The following is a 21,288-nucleotide window of genomic DNA, read 5'->3' as shown; positions in this document are numbered from 1 at the left end:
TGCGTTTAATCAAGCACAAAATATTTAGATGCAATCTTTTTCCCCCCCTCGCATTGCCAGGGAGGGAAGCCAGGGCCTCATGCATGTTAGGTAAGCATTCCATCACTGCGCTGCACCCCTACTCCCATCCCTTTTTATTTTGAGTCTCATTTAGTTGCCCAACCTGGCCCCTTTCAATCCTCCTGTCTCAGCTTCCCAAGTAGCAGAAATTACAGAGCTGTGCCACCTGCTCAGTGGCCCACAGACTTTTCAGTCATGAGAAAAAGGAAATTGAAAGGCTTAGCCAGTGGGACGTACAGAAGACACCCAAATAGGTGAAGCAAACAAAAATAGGGTACCCAGACAGGAAGAGAATGGCCCAGAGAAAGCCGGAAGGGTCCTGAAAAGAGGTGTTTTTGTTTTGTTTTGTTTTTTTTTTTTTTGTCTTTTTCATTTTTATCGGTACCAGGGATCGAACTTGCGACTGCCTGCTTGCAAGGCAGGCGCTTATGCCGCTGAGCTAAATCCCCAGCCCCTGAAAAGAGGTGTTTTTTCATATTTTGCCTGTTAATCTTCTCCATTGTGGGGAATTGTTAGAACATTTTTTCTCAGTAGCATGCAGTTGCCTTGATTGTCTACCTAAATCAGACCAGGCTCAAGTGAATTTAGTTATTTTTATTGGAATAGCAGTTTCAGTGTACACTGGAAGTTAACTGGGAGCTTCGGTTGTCATACTGTGTTTGGCTAGCGTTCTCTACCTGAGCTGTTCTCAATGAATGATAATTAGTGAATACACATCTGAAGACTTGCTGTCCCATACCACGTGGTAAAAGCCATTTTCAACGGTCCAGCCATCGTGCCTGCTGAGCAGCTGCTGAGTAGCTTTCATCTGACAGCTACACCTATGTCTGAATTCCATCTTGCAGCTCTGTGTCTGGATCCTGCTTTTGCTTGAAAGCAGTTGCATGCAGTCATCTTAACTGCGCTTTGTACCAAGTCCTGTTTTGTTTCCATGTCTTTAGCACATATTGTTTTTCTGCCCTGGAAGGCCTTTTCTTGTTTTCTGTACACTTTCTTACTCTATAGGTCGTCTTCTGGCTTGGCCAAAAGCAAGAAGGTACTATGCAGAGGGAGCCACTAGGACACCTTCCACAAATGTTCCTGTCCCTCTGATCCTGTGCTAAGTTCCTTTGGGTGAGTGAAGTGTTATCTTTTTGAGAAAGTGATTATTGATGAACTTTGAAGAGTTTTGGTGTCCCTGTCCCAACCTGTCATGACATCTCACTGCATGAATTTTTGTGGCTTTAGCTTCTCTGCCTCCTTCCAGCCCCACTGAAGGCACTCCTTAAGGTCTAGGGGTCATCTTGTGTTAGTTTGCTTGTTTTTAGTTCTTGAAACCCTATCATTTAGATGCCTTACCTGGTATGTGGGAGTATATGAATGCATGTATAAGTGAATGGCTAGAGGGAGTGAGGAAAGATTCAAGGGAAGAACAAATAGAATCTTTATTAAAGAAGGGTCCGGAATGGAACATGATGTAGTGGAGTCTAGGGTGCAATATAAACCAAAGTGGAAAACAAACAAACGAACAAACACACACAGCCCTGCCAGTGTTGGTGAGGAGGACCTGTCCATAGATATGGGGCTAGTGTGATGTTTATGTAAAACCATGAGAACCTTCAGCATTATCAAAATGGTTAGTGAGATAAAAACTTAAAGCATGTATATCCTAAGCAGTAGCTATGCCCACTGTCATTATATGGTTGTTTTTGAGATAAAAAGTGACATATTTTTACCATTGAGCACATAAAGGTTGTTTTGTTAAAAGAACATGAAAAAGAATTCCAACCTTTTGTTGATCCATATGTGAAAAAGAATGATATTGCAATGTATGTAAGCAAAAGATTGCAGGAACTCTTCGGTAGGACACCCAAATTGAGAAGTGGTAATTTTTTAAAGACTGATGTGCAAAATGGCATGTGAGTGTGGTAGATTCCATGGTTCTGCTGCATTCTTTGAGTGGCTCATTCATTCATGCGTCTCGCTGTCCTTCATGAGCAGTTGGCCATTTGGAAAATTAACATAATGTAGATTTTCCAAATGGTGGCACACTTTATTATGCAGTAGGAAAGTGTGACATCAGTTGGAATCACCACTGATCTAATCAGAAAAATTTAAGTATCATGAAGCCATCAGACTCACCGTGGTAGATATAGGTGCTACAGCTGTGTGCTGAGAAAGCCTTCCAGGTTAGTCTTCCTCAGATGCCAATCTGCCCTTAAACAGAAGAAAAATATACATGAATTTTCCCTTAAATTAGGTTAAGTATTAAACACTAAAATAATAACAAATTAAGTGAAAAATATAAAATTCAGAAAAATTGAAAAAATTTTGTATTATTGCAAGACAAAACAGCTAAGTGTATTTGAATCTTGTGGTTCCATGTGATGCAAAAAATAACTCAGAATATCAAAAGACTAATATATTAGACAGTAATTAGCTTACATGAATTGAAGCAAGTATGATAGCTAGGGAAAAAATTCTGAGGACAAACTATATCAAGTGTGTAAATATACTGCACATTTACAGTTTAAAGCTATGAATTGAGAAAATTTACCCAACTGTCAATTCTACTGGAAAGACTGTCTTCCCTAGTCACATAGCCTCTGGGAAGCTTTGCCATACACTGATAGCATGATAGTGCAGAAGGGGTATGATGTTAGCGGTTTCTGATGAAAACACTCTAGACCTTTAAGAGTATCTGCCGAGGTCTTGGAGCATCTCTGGCGACATCTGCTTTAGAACTACTGGGTCTTGCACGAGGCACAGTGATCATAAGGTGCTACATTAATTTTATATAAAGTAGAATAGTAATATCAGGTAGTAAATCCTTACTATTGGTTAAGCACATCCTGTGTTCCAAGCACCAATGCATCTTCATCAACTTAATCAAATCATTAGGGAGATGTACTTTCTCATCTCTGTTTTACAGATGACAAAAAGGAGATGTAGCACAGACATGTGCCTAAGTGTCATATGCTGCCTTAGCAATGGAGCCCGGGCTGTCACCAGGCTGTCATTATGCTGCATGAGTTTTTCTCGTAGTTTGTAAATGGCTAAGTTTTGCATATAAACAATAGTAGGCTATAGTTTACACTGTTTAATATATGACTGACATCCTCACTAGGTTTCAAGGGTCTGTGTATTTCCAAATACAATTCCAAAAACAGGAATGAAATTAGTATGTCTTAAATAGTATTGATAAAAAATTTAGCCAAATTAAAATTAAAAAATGTTCTGTGATTCTCTCCAATTTAATGCTATTTATAAACTAAATACTTAGGCAACTTGTTTCTATTCCTGTTTCACTGTGGAAGAATGTTTCAGTGGATGTACTTATCAACTAAAAGATAGAAAGATTTTGTTTGCTTTTGTTTTCCTTTATGCTCTAAGTGGCCTTGATGAGAAATAGTCAAAAATTTTATTCTTTTTCCCTTCTTCAATATGGTCTTTCCTCCAACCCCTAGATTATTTTAAAGATTGTTGCTTTTCTTATCATTTTGGTCCTTGAATTTCAGAAGTTTGATTATGATTTGTTTTGGTATTTTTTTCCTGTATTTCTTTTTTTGTCTTTTTCCTTTTTATCGGTACCAGGGATTAAACTGATGACTGCCTGCTTGCAAGGCAGGCGCTTATGCCACTGAGCTAAATCCCCAGCCCTTTTCTGTATTTCTTATGTGTTAGGTTTGATCAGCTTTTTTGGTTTATAAATTAATGCTGTCATCACATATATATATATAAAATTCCCAGCATTATTTGTTCAAATCATTTTTCTGTTTCTATTTCTTGTATTTTCTTGTCTGATAGTATCTAGGCCATTTCTTAGTCTGTATCTATTAACTGTTTTCTCTCTTGACCATGAGTATTTTTTTTCTTTTTCTTTGTGAGCCATGTATCACTCTCTATGTGGTATGTGTACAGAAAGTATACACACACACGCACACACACCACACACACGTACACAAGGGTGCACAGGTGAATGAATGAGTCTAAAATGCTGTCACTGGACATTATTTTTCTTGATTGCAATTTTATTCGGATTCAGGTGACTGTGGCTTCATATTTTTTCAGGGTAGAATCAGAACTCACTTTTGTACCCTGATGTAAAATCAGACACATTTGATGCTTTTTTTTTTTCACCCTGCAGCCCAGCATTCAGCTTTTGGGTTTGTCTCTGCGCTCGGGTGCTCTGTGCATTGAGGGGTCTTTTTCTGCCTGCCGTCCATCAGCAGCTGCTGCCTTGTGTGTGCTGAGGCTTTGGGCATCTCAGAGTTTTTGCTCTCCATTTCCCTGCTCAGAGCTTTTACAGGCTGCTGCCTGGTGCTTAGGGAAGGCCTCAGAGATCCAGGAGAGGCTCTCTCTCAACACCCTGGCCTTCAGCACCCTCTAAGGCTGGCAGAAAAGGAGCTGGCGCGTTGCTGGGTTAGCACAGGAAACAGCTACGAGTCTGACGGCAGTTTTCAGCTTTTCCTGACCATTGTGCCTGGGAGATTCTGTCACCTTCTACCACTGCAGCGGGGACAAATATAGCTCTGGGTCTCATCTCCCTTGGGGACTGTAACATTACGGGGTGTCTCTCAGTGGCATTTCTTGCAGTTCTCAACTTTCTGAGTTCTCCCCTTTTTTAAATAACATGACGCAGGTAAAGCTTAGGTACAGGATAAGAGTTATACATGTGTCAGTGGGATGTGGCCAGATGCGTACCTCTGTGAGACCACCACGACCACCAAGGTGGCAAACATGTCTATCACCCTGGAAGTTTTCTCGTGGCCCTTACAGATGAGTTTTCGGTTTCTAGAATTTATATGAAAGTAATTTTCTAATATTTCCTCTCTTGTATCAGGGCTCAATTACTCAGCATAATAGCTCTGACTTGCATTGTCTGTGTCTGCTGAGTGATACCCCAAGGCGTGGTACCCGAGTGATACCGTGAGGTGTGGTACCCCAGTGATATCCTGAGGCGTGGTACTCTAGTGATACCCTGAGGTGTAGCACCTAAGTGATACCGTGAGGCATGGATACCTGTGCAGTAGTTACTCACTCACTGTGATACGCTCTTAAGTTATTTTCCATTTTTACCTAATTCGAATAAAGCTGCTATGAATATTTACCTACAAATCTGTGTTTGAGTATATGTTTGTGTTTCTCTCGAGGAAACATGTCTAAAAGGTATAACTGAGTGGAAATATCAAGTATTTTAATACATGGCCACATTGTTATAAAAACTGTAAGTACTCCTTTCCTACCAGTAGTGTATAATTAGCGAATAAATATATGTCCAATTATTAGTGATATATATATATATATATATCTCCAAGTAGTTCACATTACCAAAAGTTTTTGACTGACTCAAACTTTTGAATTTTAGAGACTCAAATAGGTTTTTGTCCAGTGACTAATAGTACTATATTGATGAAAAGATATTTACTGGCTGTTCTTGTATTTTTTTTAGTAAATATCTGTTCAGATCTCCTGTTTATTTTTAAATTGAATTATGTTTCCTTATTGAGTTGTAAAGCTTTGTATAGTGTGACTCCAGTTTTTGCTGATGTATGTGTTACCAGTCTTATCTGTGTGTGGGCTTGTCATTTTGCTAATGAAGTCTTTCAAATAACAAGGGAGCTTTTTGAAGTATCATCATGTTCTTCATTTAAGTTTCATGCTTTGTTGATTGTTTTATTTGTTTCTATTAAAGCATCTTTATAGTTTTGCCTTTTACATTTAAATTTATAACCCATTAAAATTAATTTTTATGTAAAAGTTCTTTCTCTTCCATATGGATATCCAGTTGTTCTAATGTCATTCATTGTGAAAGTTTTATCTATGGTGTTGCCTAGTAACTTAAGCTGAAAAATTAATGAGAACCTTGTAAATCTGTTTTTGGACTGTTCGTTCTGATGATGTCTGTGCCGTTCCTTTCTACCCCACCCCCTCCCTGAGACAGTCTTACTGTGTTACCCAACCTGGTCTTAAACTCCTAGAATCAACCTTCCTGCCTCAGCCTCTCAAATTGCTGGGACAACAGATATGTGTCACTGTACCCAACTCCAAACTTTAGTTACTCTGGCATTACTGTAAGTTTTAAATCAAACATTTAGGTTCCTGTCTGGTTTTTATCCTCTTTAATACTAACTTGACTACTTTGTATCCATTTACTGGTGTAATCCCAAATAATCCAGTTCAGTCATGCAAGTATTGTAACTCTCCTAGTTTTCCTCACAATCCAAAAAGTTATATTTGTAAACCCATTGAGACATTATTGGAATCCCAGCAAATTAATTCCAGTCTACCACCACCATTGCTTCCCACGGTGAAAGACACCAAGACATATTCCAAGTTAAGGGCAGCCAAGAGGTCCTAAATGCCATCCTTGTGAGGATGTGTGGATAAAGGCCCTGATCCTAGGCCTCTCCCAGAATTTATTATCTTGTGAAGAAGGGGGGTGGCTCAGGGATGAGTGACAGTGAGTAACTTGAGCTGGCTGGCCAGGTGCAAGATTGGCATCTCTATAAATTGCAGAGATATAGATATGCAGAAGAATCAATTTACATAATCCAATTAAAGCAACAATGGAATTGTTTTGGGATGCTGTAGCTTCCCATTTCTGATGTGCAAACTCTTGTGCCCTGGGGAGTCATAGCTTCTTTATCTTGAGGCTCCTTCCCAGGTGACATGCCTGGAGCTATTGGCTCTTAACATCTGGAGTGCTCATATGGAAACAGAAGTGTCTGTTGGTTTTAGAAATTATGTACCAGCACCTCGCTAGCCTTATTTGCAATGCTTAGAACCAATTGAAGAGAGAAGGAAATATCCTTCTACTGCTAGCTTTTTACATATCAGTATAAGGAAATGAGTCTCCAAATAAACAAAGTCACAATAATTGTTTTGCATTCACAGGAGTCCCTGGAGTTGTCTCTCACATTTACTTTTACCATAATTTTCTCAATTCCTATTGAAGCACTGAGTAGGATTACTCTGAATATATGCACTGGTTTTGGAAAAATTGATGCCTTCATGTTTTTTTAACGTGATATATTTAATTTGTTGAAGCTTGCTTATCATGCCAGTGTGTGTAGCATTCAGTGTAACAATCTCGCAGGCCTTGGGTCAGATGTATTCCTAAGTGCTTTACACACGTCGACACAGTCATAGGTGAGCTTTTGAAATTATCATTCCCTAGTGCTGGGCATTAGTACAGCAATTACAGTGAACTTTCTCTGGATCCCAAAACCCTGAGGGGTTTTCTCATCCTTGCCAGTGGCTGTGGGTCCCTGGGAATTCCAGCATGCAGAATGACATGTTTGTATCACAAGCAAGCAGGCCATTTGCCTGGCTTCTTTTTCTTCACTCCTTGGGGTCCTGCCTTTGCTCAGTGCTGGTAGAAGTGTAGAGAGCAGCTCTCTCAGGGTTCCTCTCACTGCGGAGCTGCCCAGCGCTTTACAAGTGTGACTGCAGCCTGAGTTTTTGTGACCACTTCAGCTGGGTTTGTAGAACTGTGGCTGTGTCATTTTTCTGCCTTGCTTTCATTATGAGGGTTGCTGTGGGAGTGGCTGATGATTTTCTAGATCTTAAGCACCAGATCCCAAATGACCATGCGCACTATACACTATGTAGTTTCTTATTTACAGAGAGCCTTTTAGTGGAGATGGAAAAGGGAAAGATCTCTATCTCAGAATATTTTTTTAAACTTGCTTTTCCTTAACTCATTGGTTTTAACCAATCTGTACTGATTATCTGATAGTAGACTCACCTTAACTCATTTCATTATTTTTAGTAGAATTCCTCTCTTATAAATTGCTTTCTAACCTAAAAGTCAAATGCTGCCCTCTGAATCTTCCATGCACTCTTGCAGTGGTCTCTGCATTTGGGACACATCTCCTCTTTTTGCTCATCCCTGCCATACTTTTCTAATTGCTATTTCTGTGCTGTAAGAACAGCATCCTTTTTCCATCCCTTAAACATAAGTTATCACTATAACTTCCTTTGCTGCATGTAGCACGTTGTTATTTATTTATTTACTCTTTTGGAGACAGGGTTTCACTATGCAGTTCAGGCTGGCCTTGAACACAGTTTGTAGCCCAGGCTGGTCTCAAGCTAGCAGTAGTCCTCTTGCTTCAGCCTACTGAATGTGCTGAGATGATAGGCATGCACCACCATGCCTGACCAGGAACTTTCTGAGTTAAACCTCTGGCTTTACTGGCATGCTTTCGTGACGGCCAGCAAATTAACATCTCTGGTCTTTACATTCTGCTGAGTTAAAGACTCCAATACCCAAAAGATGTCATGCTAGCAGTTAAGAACCAGTCCACGAGTCCAGGGAAACTTTCAGCATCCTTGTGGACTGCTGTGACTCTAGTTACCTCTTTGTGTTAACACCATCATTATCATTCCCGGCAAAGCCTCAGAGTCACTTGCTTCTCGGCATTAGGGAGCTGCCATTCAGCCACCTCTAGATTTGGGTTACTCTAGCAGCACTCTTTCCTGCCCCCTTCATGCCACTTCTTTCGTTCCTTGCATGGCTTGGCCGCGTGCCCTCTGTGGTGAGCTCTGTGGCCAGAATCTTTATTTCCTAACCAGAATCATTCTCAAAAGTGAGCTCAAATGCTGCACATTCCCGGAAGGCTTTCCTCCTCATCCTCTGTGCCGCTGCCAGCAGAGGTGTTCTCTATTAATACAGTTGCTCTCTTTCTCCTACCTATTCTCCATTCTTTATCATCGCCACTTAAGAAAATTCATTGTGTCTGTGTGCATGTTGTATTAGCCTTTGAATATAATTAAAGGAAAACTATTTTTCAGAAGCTAAATTTTAATTAGATAACAAATAACCATTAACAACACACTTTAAAACGTGTTTCCAAGAGACACTGTATTTTACAGTCTCTGACATCTTCATTTGACTTGTGTTTTACAGCTTTTCCTGTCTGTGTTTATCCTATATATTATTCAGAGTTAACAATATGATATTAGCATATTTTGTCATCTTTAGTTGTATTTGTTGAACACTCAGTGATGCATATGTACCAAGTGCTTCTTATAAAGCAGTCAATCATGGGAAGCATGTATGTTTTGCTTGGTGATTTCACAGTGAAGTTGTAAAAGAATGGTGAGAAATTTCACAAGCATAGTTGAGTTTTCAGAAAGCTAAACTTTTATATACTGTGAGATCTCATCCTTCCAAAGTAAACACACACACACACACACACACACACACACACACAGAGAGAGAGAGAGAGAGAGAGAGAGAGAGAGAGAGAGAGAGAGAGAGCTAGTGCTAATAATATAGGAAAGGAAAACATAGAAACACCTTTGCATTTGTTCTTCTTACGTTACATACCATGTACGTATGTGTTTGTGTCTTTACACTAAAAGGCTGAAGGGGAAAGGAATTTGATAATAACATAGGCCATCTACACAGTTTCCATGTTCCTTCTAGATGACGTGGAGTTAACTGTTCTGACCTATAATTTCAGAAGACTGTAACTTACTGGTAGTCGGTTCCAGGTTGAATAAACTGTCATCTGCATTGTCTGTTTAGAATAATGCTGGAAATACACTTAACTTTTGACAAAGAGAAAAAAGACAGGATGATGAGCGTGGCTATTCAGAGAATGTGTTTCAGGGGGTACAGCTCAGTGGCACAGGCACCTGCCTGACAAGTGCAAGGTCCTGACTTTGATTCCTGGTATCAAAAGAAAATGTGTTTTGAGAATTGGAACTCGATCACTTTTGAGAAAGTGCAAAAGTCAGGAGACTCACATGGAAAGTAATCTGGAAAAATATTTAAGAAAGCGTAGCTAGCTGAAGCACTTTTACAGTGTGTATTAATGCTAGCGTGATGGTGCAGATGAAATGGGAGTCTGCTTGGACTGAGATGCGTGTTTACGACAGCTTGTAAAACTCATTACCTGTACAGTGTAGAAGAACTGAGTGGGAGTTGGTGGTGTAGCTGCTTCATAGCAGGGCACTTGCCTAGGATGTGGGAAACCCTGGTTCAATCTTTAGCAATGCAAATAAAATAAAATAAAATAAAATAAAATAATTAAGAGTTGATTTTTTTTTTTCAGAGACAGACCCTAGGGCTTTCAGAGGTCCACATACGTTGAGAAGGGGACCAGGGTATATCATAATGGGGGCAAGCTTTGGTCAAGCTATCTGAGGTCCTTTCTCAGATTTATACCTCAGCAGCATTGGCATTTGTGCAAAGCCACTAAAATCTGGACTTCTGCCATCAGTAAGTGGAAAGGATTGCAATAAATAATCTCTCATATCTATTCCAGTTCTTAAACTGTTATGTAACAGCCTATGTTTTTACGTAGGCTTTTATATAAGAGATACTGAAATAAGAGAGAAAATGGCTTTACTCTGAACAGTGATTTTAATTTTCTATATTTTGATTCAAGAAGAGGGTGGAAGGCATTTAAAAATAAGGCTGTGAAGTTGGAGGCAGTGGCATGTCCTTATAATCTCCGTACTCCAGAAGGCTGAGGCAGGAGCATCGCAAGTTTGTGTTTTCCTCAGCGAATTTAATGGGCCCACCGGGGACCTCCAGAGAGGTGTGTCCCCTGACTCATCGGGCTCTAACCAGCTCCTGCACAGCTGCACATCAGGTTTCCCTGCTAGGCTTGTTCTGCTTTCCTTGGTTTTTATGCTTTACTGTCCTGCTGAGGACAGGCCTATATTTGATTGATTTTTCTTAATTAAGCTTAGCAAAAATTCCATGTAATAGTGTGCAGAAGCTGAGTTTTTATGGCTCTCCTATCTGTGATGTTTTCTCTTAAGAAGCTTGGGAAAAATTCCAAAAGTTGTGTTGGAATAACCGGGGGCATCAGTATTGTCTTTTACTCTAGCATCTTTCATTTAAAAAAGACAAGCTCCAAATTGTTCTAAATATTAACTGAAATGCTCCCCAGGTATGGCACTGTATCTAGGAATCCACCTCACCTGTGTCAGGAACCCTCTCCTGTCCCATTTGAATTGGATTGTGAGTTAATGAATGCCCTAAAATGAACATGACAATTAGTGCCTCATTTCTCTCTGCCACCCAAACCTCTCTACAGCGTAAATTAGCATTGAGAAAGTAAGTAAAGTGTTAACACTGAATCAGGATTGAGAACAGTTAACTTATAAAACTAGCCTTCTGGGGTATTGAGATTATAAGCACATGCCACTACCTCCAACTTCACAGCCTTATTTTTAAATACCTTCCACCCTCTTCTTGATTCCAAATACAGAAATAGAGACAAGGATTTTGTGCAACAAACACTATTTTTCAAATCTGACTTTCTAGAAAAAGAAAATCTGACAAAACAGAACTTCTATTTAAGCTTAGTCATTGGGAGATTTTTATTTCCCCAGTGGAAATAATGAAGATTTATAGAAAATATTGTGTGCTCCAATGGTATAAAACATATTTGATTTATGTGGCAGTTCGGGTATGATGACTACAAGAGTCTGCAAGCTTTGCACCCTCATTTTTATAACCTAATATTTTATTAAATGAACTTGATACACAGATCACTAGTTAAGAGGATTATACAGGATAAAACCAAAACCTTCCTGCTCTCGGATGTAAGCTCTATTATATTATCATTCAATAAAAGGGACCTTCACTGTTGGCATAGATACTGATTTCTTGATACTCATTCATGGTCTTCAGATTGAAGTTGTTCTTTGTTTGCAGGGTACCAAACACTTTATACATATTAGAATTCCCTTCCATAGGCTTTATAAGTAATATAAATGTTTCATAGGCATAAAACATTATTGGACCTAGGTGAGTAGATGGGATGAATTTGTGTATCATTACTGTGTTTCCTTGCTTGTGCCCACCTGAGTGTCCAGAAGAGTACAGTGATCACTGCCCCTCACTTGTGCATCCCCAGAGCGCTGACTGTGTGAGCTGCTCTAAAGTTACCAACCAGGTGTGGGTAATTTAATCTTTCTTGTAAGAAGTTGCCCAGATGACCAGGAGAAGAGGCATTGTATCTTGTGTGAAGCAACAGATCACTTAAAACTTGAAGATGAGACTCAACTTCTCATTCTCCTTTAAAAGTATGGATTTTGGGGTGCCAGTCAAAGCCAACCACTTTGTACCTGTTTTTACCAATTCTGAATTAACCTTGTTTCGTCACTGCTTCACCTTTTAAAGGTGAAATGACCAAAGCTCAGGGAACTTTGGAAGGTTGTCCAGTGTCAGCTTGCTCCTAGGTAGCACAGTCGGTAGTACTTGTGCCAGTCAAAATGGATTCATGGCTGCAGGGGTGTCTGTGGCTTTCTAAGGATATATATACGTATATCTTTAATTTTACAGCACAGCCTTGAAATTGCTGGTGTTAATATTCTTATTTTTCAAGTGGAGAAAGCTGAAAAATTTGGTTAAGACCTTGACTAGGGTCACATGCTAGTACACACAGAGCACCATCTGTGTCTACAGCCTAAACTCCTCACAAGACACCAAAATCCATAGCCTCCAAGCTTGGATGCAAGAGCACTGAATTCTTGTGAACAGACCCTTTCAAGCCAGGAAGTCTCCAGGACACACACACACACACAGTCGCCTTTGCAGGAAGGGAAAAATAAGTGTACGTATGTAATTGTGTGTGTATTGTGTTTTTTATGAGCGTGACATTAGGGATGGAAATGGTACACTCTGCAGCTTTCCTGCCTGAACACAATTTCAGAGGAAATGGAGAAGTTATAATGTCTTATAATCCTGCATTTCATTGTGTCACTTGAGAAATATATTCATCTTTCTAGCCTAATTGTTGAAAAATCAGGACATTATTTTCATTTTAAAAGTTTTTTCAGGTTGTTTTGCCTAACTCAAATCAAATCTGTGGGCTCTCAGAAGGTGTAACCATAGCAGCTAGGAAAAGTCAGCTTTTTGCTCTGCTTGCATGCTTGAGGCATTTCTGATGTCGCATGGCATAGGACCTCAGTTCATGAACTTAATTCTTTCTGTGATTCTGGCCACAAACCAAATTGGGTTAGCACTAAATCACATTTCCCCAAAAGGTAAACATTGACGCTAACTATTGAATTTGATTCAGTTCTTGTCCAATTGGGTTTTCGATTGAATAGGTGTTAAAACACAGAGATATTCTGAAGAAGATTGGAACAGAATTTTTGTAGACCTGACCTGGATTTAAATGAAAAGCAGTGAAGGCAGTCTTATGGGAAGAGAGTTTTTTAAAGACAGTGTTGATTATTCTGAATATAAAGACTTGGGAAAAATAAAGGAAAACTGTAATAAATAATAGTAGATAGACATGTGGTCAGATTGAGTTCAGGGTAAGTTTAGAGGTGGAGAATATACTGTGATTGCTTGTTTATAGTGAAGTCATTCTCCTATTCACTCAGGGACTGCAGGACCCACCACACTTGGCAATGATACTTAATTTGAAGAGGCATTAATTGTATGCATTCATACTTTAGTAATTAACATGTGCTTTTAAAAACATAAATAAGATGTGTGTGTCCTCAAAGGTTTTGCTTTTCAATAGTTATAAAACGTTATGTGAACATTTTAATATCAAAACCAAGAAATACAAAGTGTTAAGTCTTAGGTTTACCTCCTTACCTTAGAATATACTAATTTAAAGAGCTCATAGAATTGCCTTTATATCCAGTGAAAAATGTTGTGGATCATGGCCATTTTATTTAAATGAAGACTCAGTGTTCATTGTATGTCACTTGTGTCCAGTACTGTGGCTTTAGCAAAGCAGGTGCCCTTAGGTGAGGGGAACACTTGGTATATTTGATTACCAGAGGTGATGTCACTACTGCCTTTAGACTTGACCTCGGTGCTTTAGGATACTTACACGTTTAGGCTTTGTAGTTACGGAAATCTAAGATAAGTACCTACTAGCCTTCTTGAAATACCTGTAGACCGCTCCTGTGTGCACAGACCTTGGCTGTTGGCAAAGTGAATGCTCCGTCCAGTAATGTAAATTGGGGTCCACTTTCCTAGATCTTCACTTCTGAAAAAGAAGTAGAAATTACTGCTTAAAATATTACTTTAAAGCATGGCAAGAAACAAAAAGTCAACACAGAGAATGTCTAAGGGTAGAAACAAGTTAGAAAAGAAAAGAGAAAAAGAAAAAGAACAGAAGATGAGATAAAGTGCCCAGTATTTGATTCCTCACCAAAATTGTTTGAACAATATACTTAGTTTTTCCAGTTTCAGGACGAAAAAATGCCAGAAATATATTTAATGAGTTTGTCTCATTTTATATTAATTAATTTTGTTACAATGGTTTTAAAAAAAAACTATCAGCTATTCCTCAAATAATAAACCAACATATATTAGAATAGGATGATCTCATTAATTGGTGTTCAAAAAGAACAGAATTCCTGAATTAGTTGTAAAGTTTTTAGAAATACGAGATTTTTAAATTCATAAGGCACAAATAAAAGTTGTTGGGTAGAGAGGAAGAAAAGATTAATAGGAAAGTTAAAGTGTTCCAGCTCATAGAAGGGCCTTATACAGTATCAGAAACCCCAAATCTGGGCACATTCATGGTTTGCCAAAATCATGAGAAACATGTTATTTACTATCTTGATCCCCTCCATAGTCCCAGAGGTTTGCTGTGACTGTGGTTGTGTTAATCATTTTCCTTATCACAGAAAAACATGCGACTCTCCAGCATAAAGAGGGAGGGTTTACTTTGACTCAATTTGAGAAGTTTCAGTCGGTGTCAGGTAAACACAAACACAGAAGCAGCCAGACAGAAGGGCTGGGTAGAGGCAAGCTGCTCACCTCATGGCAGTCAGGAACTAGCAGAGGAAGGAGCAGAGGGGAAGGCCACCCTCCCCCAGAGAGCCTTACTTCCGGTCAGGCCCCAGAGCTCACCAAGGAGTCATTCCACCAGGAGTGCAGTGTCACATGGTCCAGTCCCTTCCCACAGATCCCACCGTGAGCCACGAAGCCTCCAAGGGGACATTCTCCCCTACAGCCCCTGTATCCTGTTGGTATCCCAGGGCTGTGAACCCTTTTTCCAGAATCCTTCTGCATTTGGTCTCCATTCATCCCCCACAACCACCATTTCATCCCAAACTGATTTGTCCAACATTTTTTCCGTTGTACTTTTCAAATCTCTTTTTAAAAAGATAGTCTAAGCCGTTTGTAATTTTGTAATTTTGCTTTTGGCCACCCAGTTTATGGTGGCCAAACCATACAACAGAGTTTTAATTTGTTCATCATCATTGGCAGAGCCTTGAGAGATGCTTGTCTTGACGTATTTTATGTCTCAGATCCTTGCCCTGCTCTCACAGACACAGCATCCAGCTGCCTTGGGATTCTCTGTTTTTCAAGTGTGGCTAGGTCCATTTTGATCTCCAAGCATGTTCTTCTTTCTGGAACTTTCTTCCTGGCTCTGCTCAGATGTTTCTCATGGGACAAGGTTTGCAGTCCTGATTTTCATTCCTAGAGCACTATGTGACTGTGAGGCTGTATGGTTTATGTCACACTTTCTTGCTGGGATGAATGTCCTAGAAGACCAGGGTCTGTCCTCTGATGTCACTCCGCCTTTGTATCTGGAGAAATGCCTGGAATGTGGCAGGAGGCCCCTCAGTAGTCTGTGAACAGAACGAATGAAGTGGGAGGCAGTCAGTAATATCAAAGAATGTGTAGCAGTCAAGCATCTGAAAAGGAAAATACAAATGCAGGGCAAATTCAACTGTCCAAGTCAAACTCTTGGACTTTGACTTTTAAGTTTTGAATTTAATAAGCAGTTTACAAAAGCTCAGTCATTGTAGATGTAAGAATAAATATGATCTAAATAATGGAACATAGCCCCAAAACCCACTCTCTCAAGAAGTATGACAATAAACAGATAATCAGTAGGACTAAAAAAGACAGATGTCGCAAAGGCATCTGAGATTTTTTTTTTTTAAATGTAGAACTGTGTAGAAACTTGGACAAGCTTATTGGTTTTTCTGCTGCTCTGACCTTTCCTGATATATCACAGAGAAAGTTCTATAAATAGTTCTCACTGCAAAGTGAAAAGTAACACCTCTTACAGGCTGATTGATTGGCTTTTATTAAAAATATTTTCCATTTTTAAGGAGACAAAACTTTGTTTTCAGTTTCATGAAAATTTACCTGTTTTCCTTAAATATCTTTAGTCATAGATGCTGGTGTATTCAGGATCTAGGTCTGGTCTTAGACATTGAATAGACTGTTGGCTTTTACGTTGGAGATTTATTTCTTAGACTGCTCCTCTTTAACTGAATTCTAATTTTCAAATCTGATCTTTAATACCTTGGACTGCAAAAGTGGTATTCTGTAGCAGCCAGGACCAGGGAAGTGTTTTCCTCAGGTCTGTATGACCTTGTTACATGTAGCAAACAAGGTATTCCTGCTTAATTAAATCCTGGACTTTACGTGATGGGGAGTTCCCTTACCTGAACAATAACTGTGTCCTGGTTTTTCATCTGAGAACATCAGCTGGGCCATTGTTCTTACCACAGCAAAGTTAATTACTCACCAGGAAAAGGGAGACCACATTCAGTACATTCAGAGACCGGCAACTTTTGGGATAGCAAATACCTCTCTACCTTCGTGAGAACATGTCCCCATTGGCTGCCAAGGCTTAGTCACCAGAGTTATTACTTTGTTTTTCCCTTATATTGTGGCCATTTCTATAACCAGTTATGTGCTGTGTTCATCAGCTGTCCAGACCATTTTTGAGAAAACTGCCAACAATTAATGGAACAATGTCCTCGGTCTCCCTGGCAGGAAGGACCAGGACCAATCTGCTGGCCCTGTGTGCATCTACTTCCTAGCACAGTCTTGCCTGTGGAACTGGTCAAGAAGGCCCCTCTGTTTGTTTACACACAGGTGACTTAATGCATCGAATCAGTCTACTCTGAAGTAAGGACAACTGCTTCCCCTTGCCGTTTTTAAGTTAATAAGAAACAGTGTCAATTTCCAGAAATTATAGTACTGTGCAATGCAGGAAAAGAAAACACTTGAAGAGCTCACTGGTCAGCTCAGTGGGATAGGAGAGTAAGGTTAATAAAAAAATTATCATAAACTATATTACACCAGACCTACTAGAATAATTTATTTTAGGTTATCAGTTCTGTAGTTTTGACAATATATAATGTTCTAATTTTGCTTTCCTTTTTGAGTTCCCTCTGCTGGTTAATTGTAGTTTTTGGTTTTTTTTTTTTGCAGTATCACAGATTGAACCCAGGGGCATTCTACCACTGTCCCAACCTCCCCTTTTTATTATTTTTCTGCTTGGGACCGGGTCTTGCTAAGTCCCTAAATTGTGTGGACAGTCCTCAAACTTGGATTCCTCCTACTTCAGCCTCCCAGAGTACAGGGTCTGCAGGGATGAGACACCATGCTGGCTTGTAGTTACATTTTGAGATAACTGAAATTGTGATGTGCAGTTACTACAGGCTTTCTTCCGAGCATTAACCTAAAGGAATCACAGTATTATTTCCAGGAATAAATAAATATTACTATTATATACTCTACTATTTTTTATTACTTTCAAGTTGTACAAAAAGTGGATCTAGGGGCTGGAGTGTAACTGAGTGATCGAGTGTATGCCCATCATGTGTGAGGTTCTGGATTCAGTGATAAATGGCAACAACAGTAACCACAGCAAAGAAGCTGGATCCACATAGGCTGCTATTTTTGGAGAGGAGGATCAGGCAAAGAAAAGAAGACTGTAATTCTGGTCTTTTTGTCCAAATTACATTTAAATTAAAATGCTTTGGCTAACTTACTCAGTTTTCTATAACCGAATTTTATTGGGATGCTTCCATTCCCTTTCATTTGTGTGGTCTGTGGCTGTTTTCAGGCTGCCATGGTAGAACAGAGTAGTTGAGATCAAGATCACGGAGCCTGAAAATCTGAGAGTGTCTCTGCTCCTTTCAAGAAGTTTTGCTGATTATAGTCTTGAACCATACATCAGAGCAGAACTTAATATGCAATATTTAAAAAAATACTAATAATAGAGTTACGTTGAGTTGCAGACAATACTGAGACAAGACTTCAGCATAATTAAATATGAAAAGCAGTGTGGTTGAAAGCCTTCTCGCTTTAGGTCTTTCACAATCTATGTGATCAAAATCCCCGTCACTGTAGTATAATTTTGGGTTACCTCGTAGAGTTCTCCCTTTCTCTTCTGGCAGAATAGAATTACTCCTGGTGAATACATAGAATTTTCCTTTGTGTCTTCTTGAACACTCGTAAGTTAAATGTTATCATAGCTTTGGGCTGTAACTTTACATAATGAACCACACTGGCAGCCTCTGGCAACATTCAACATTTCCCCTTCTAATGTTATATGATACCATGAGGTGTGTCTTGTGGTGGATTTGGCTTTATTTCCCCCAGTTCAGGCAATGAATTGTTCACTTTTCTGAGCTGATTAATTTACCTGCAACAATTGATTATACATCCTAAGAAAATAATGACACTGAGGAGAATGCAAAACAAATTGTATATCATTTCTAAAGGTTGAAATACAAAGCTATATCTTTAGTGGTTCATAAACCATCAGCCAGTGAGCAGGAGAATTTTGTTCTTGATTTTTAATACGAACTTACGGACCATATTTTGAGATAAACTTAAACTAAGCCTGATGGATCTAACTTGAAATGAATCTGAGGTAATAAGAAACATTAGTTCAGGAGTTAGAAGAACTGTCATTTTCTAGCATTTCAAATGAGGTAAAGTGACAGAATATTTGAGTACCTTTAGAGAAGTGATATCGGTGTCATATGGATTCTGTGAGGAAATGTAATGTAGAGTTCTCAGGACTATTAGGCGTAAAGTCAGGAATTACTGCATGTGTATTCTTTACACTTTGTTTTGTATTTTCTAAAAGTAGGAAATAGTTTACAGACCCACCAAATTAGGATTTTTAGTATTGTTGGTAAACTAAATTCAAACTGGTCAGTTCCAGTGACAAACAACTGACAATAAATGTGTTGGGAATTGTGCAAATGATTTCTGAACATAACACCAACACAGACTAAAGGGGAAATATACCAGTGTATGTAACTTCAGGGCAGGCTCTGACCAGCAAGGCTTTCTTGGTTTATCTGAGTATCATTTGTGTTTGGATCCGAGGATCTCTTCAAACCCCATGAGATGTTCTTAGCAATCAGGAGTTTTTGAAAAAATATTGATTTTTATGATAACATTTTAATGCTGTTTCACTATATATAGTGATACGTATTTTACAGGAGTCGTTTTCATCCAAAAGTCAGTTTTAGATGTACTTTGAGTATGCGTGTGCATGTGTGTGTGAATTTTATCTTTAGTATATTTGAGGGATGTTGGTGTATGGTATTCTGATATTTTAGAAAGAGTAGCATCATAGAATGTAGTAATAAAAGTACTAAAAAACATTTAGACATAACTTCTGTCACACTGTTTGACTCTTGTGGAATCAAACTTGACCAAATGACTTGTCAAAATAGAAATTAGTTCCTTCTAAGGCTATTTTTAGAGAAAACATTAAAGCGTTAAATTACTGAAGTCCAGTATTCACTGCTACAGTCCCCTGAATTGTGCGTGTGTTAAGGAGCTTCTCCCGCTATCCTGCGCCTTTTGTAATTGGCAATTCATCGGAATCTTTGTTTTCTTTTTACCGAAAATGGTATGTGACGGTATAGTGTTTGCTTTTTCTCTTTCCAAATGGGAGAAAGTCACTCTTTCTCTTCCCGTTTTGTTTGCTGCTTTAGCCACGCCCACTGTCTCTGGATTGGCTGCGGCCCTGCCCCCTGGCCTCCCATCAGGCAAAGCGTCTCCCAAAAGCCTGAGCGGCAGAGGCTGCGTGGTGCCGCCATGTTCTGCACGAAGCTGAAGGATCTCAAGTTGGCAGGGGAGTGTCCTTTCTCCTTGCTGGCCCCGGGCCAGGTGCCGCAGGAACCTGCAGAGGAGGTGGCCGGAAGTTCAGAGCCCCGAGAGGCCGTGGCGCCCATCTGCCAGGATGTTCCCGAGAAGAACATGCAGGAAAGTCTTCCTCAAAGAAAGACCAGTCGCAGCCGGGTCTACCTGCACACTTTGGCGGAGAGTATTTGCAAACTGATCTTCCCAGAGGTGAGGGCTTCCCTGAGGAGATCCTAGTGGTATTTTCAAATTGGCAAAAAAAAGTTTTTTTCTAAGGAAGCGCTTAGAATTTAGAAGCCTCGCACGCAGAACAATCCTCCTGCCTCAGCCTCCCCAATACTGGGATTAGAGATGTGCGCCCCCCCCCGCCTCACTTTTATGATTGTAATACAGAATAATTTCTTGAAATATATGAAAACACTTTTAAAGTCATGTTTTAAACTGTGTTTAATTTCATAACATCATAATTCTTGTCAGAAGGATCCCACAGTCTGGCATACTTTATGACCAACTGCTTAAGACCCTGTAATCTCAGCTTCCTCACCTATGAAATGCAACCCTACCTATCTCAGCATTTTAGTGTCAGCTGGAGTTATGGACAACCTTTGCTATACTATGAGCCCTCAAGAGTAGAAGTCTATTATTTTTAAATTAAATTCATTGAAGAATAATGTATTTTCTACCAGGATTTCCTCTTTTAATTTCAAAGAGCATCATAGGTCCCTGACCAATTTGCAGAAGTGAGTGTAAAAATCTCCCATTTTCCTATTGGCTCTTTGTCTGAAGATCCTTCTAGAATCAGGCCTGATCTGTTTTCCTGAGTCAGAGTTATGAGCCTCTGATTGCCAGAGTTTCTGTGTTTTTCTGGCTCTGACATTTGTTGAGCTCTGTAACATAACACCACTTCAAAATGGCGGGTACCTTCATTCAGTCTCTTACTGAGAACTCTGGGAACAGGGTACAGTTCCTTAAGAGTAACTGTTTTAGGAGTAGATGGGCAAGGCAGAGAGCTTTCCTTTTTCTGCAGAGGTAGAGATACGTTGAATATCCTTATGATGTGTTCCTCTCCCTGTCAGTGTTCAATTTTATGTAAACTCATTTAATCTGTAAGAGTGGTCACTGACATAATCAGAATTCAGTTATAATATGTTGATAATGTTTAATTGATGTAGAATTGATATTCTACTCTATGCAAAGTGCCAAAGATCCCATATTCACTCACTTGTAGAATTGAAAAGGAATTTTAGAGAAACCTTGTTTCACCCTCAGAAAGCGCTGGAAAAGTTAAGTGACTTGACTAGAATTGAACTGAGTTTCATGGCTAAGGTGGTAAATCCTTAAAACAATACAGGCTTCAGTGCCTGAGAAAAAAGAGACTAGAACTGAAGCTT

The 21,288-nt window shown here is 39.4% G+C and overlaps 1 protein-coding gene across 6 annotated transcripts in view; it reads left to right on the top strand.

The window, feature by feature from the left end:
- Gucy1a1 (guanylate cyclase 1 soluble subunit alpha 1) overlaps nucleotides 1-21,288 on the top strand; it is a 62,111-nt gene that overhangs the window by 8,404 nt on the left and 32,419 nt on the right. For 5 of the 6 annotated variants that reach the window (XM_013160330.3, XM_063260884.1, XM_063260887.1 and 2 more), the window contains exon 2: nucleotides 19,750-20,107. In XM_013160330.3, the coding sequence (XP_013015784.1) occupies nucleotides 19,853-20,107 (255 nt within the window). In that variant the 5' untranslated portion in view covers nucleotides 19,750-19,852. Of the gene's footprint in view, nucleotides 1-1,065; nucleotides 1,174-19,749; nucleotides 20,108-21,288 lie in introns of all 6 variants that reach the window. The other variant, XM_063260885.1, reaches the window with a different exon arrangement.

This window comes from Cavia porcellus, unplaced genomic scaffold, assembly GCF_034190915.1.
Source record: "Cavia porcellus strain 051 isolate PalLab524CR breed Dunkin Hartley unplaced genomic scaffold, mCavPor4.1 scaffold_14, whole genome shotgun sequence".
Taxonomy (NCBI): Eukaryota; Metazoa; Chordata; class Mammalia; order Rodentia; family Caviidae; genus Cavia; species Cavia porcellus.
Note: the sequence above shows the minus strand (reverse complement) of the source record. Positions and strands in the feature narration are given on the sequence as shown.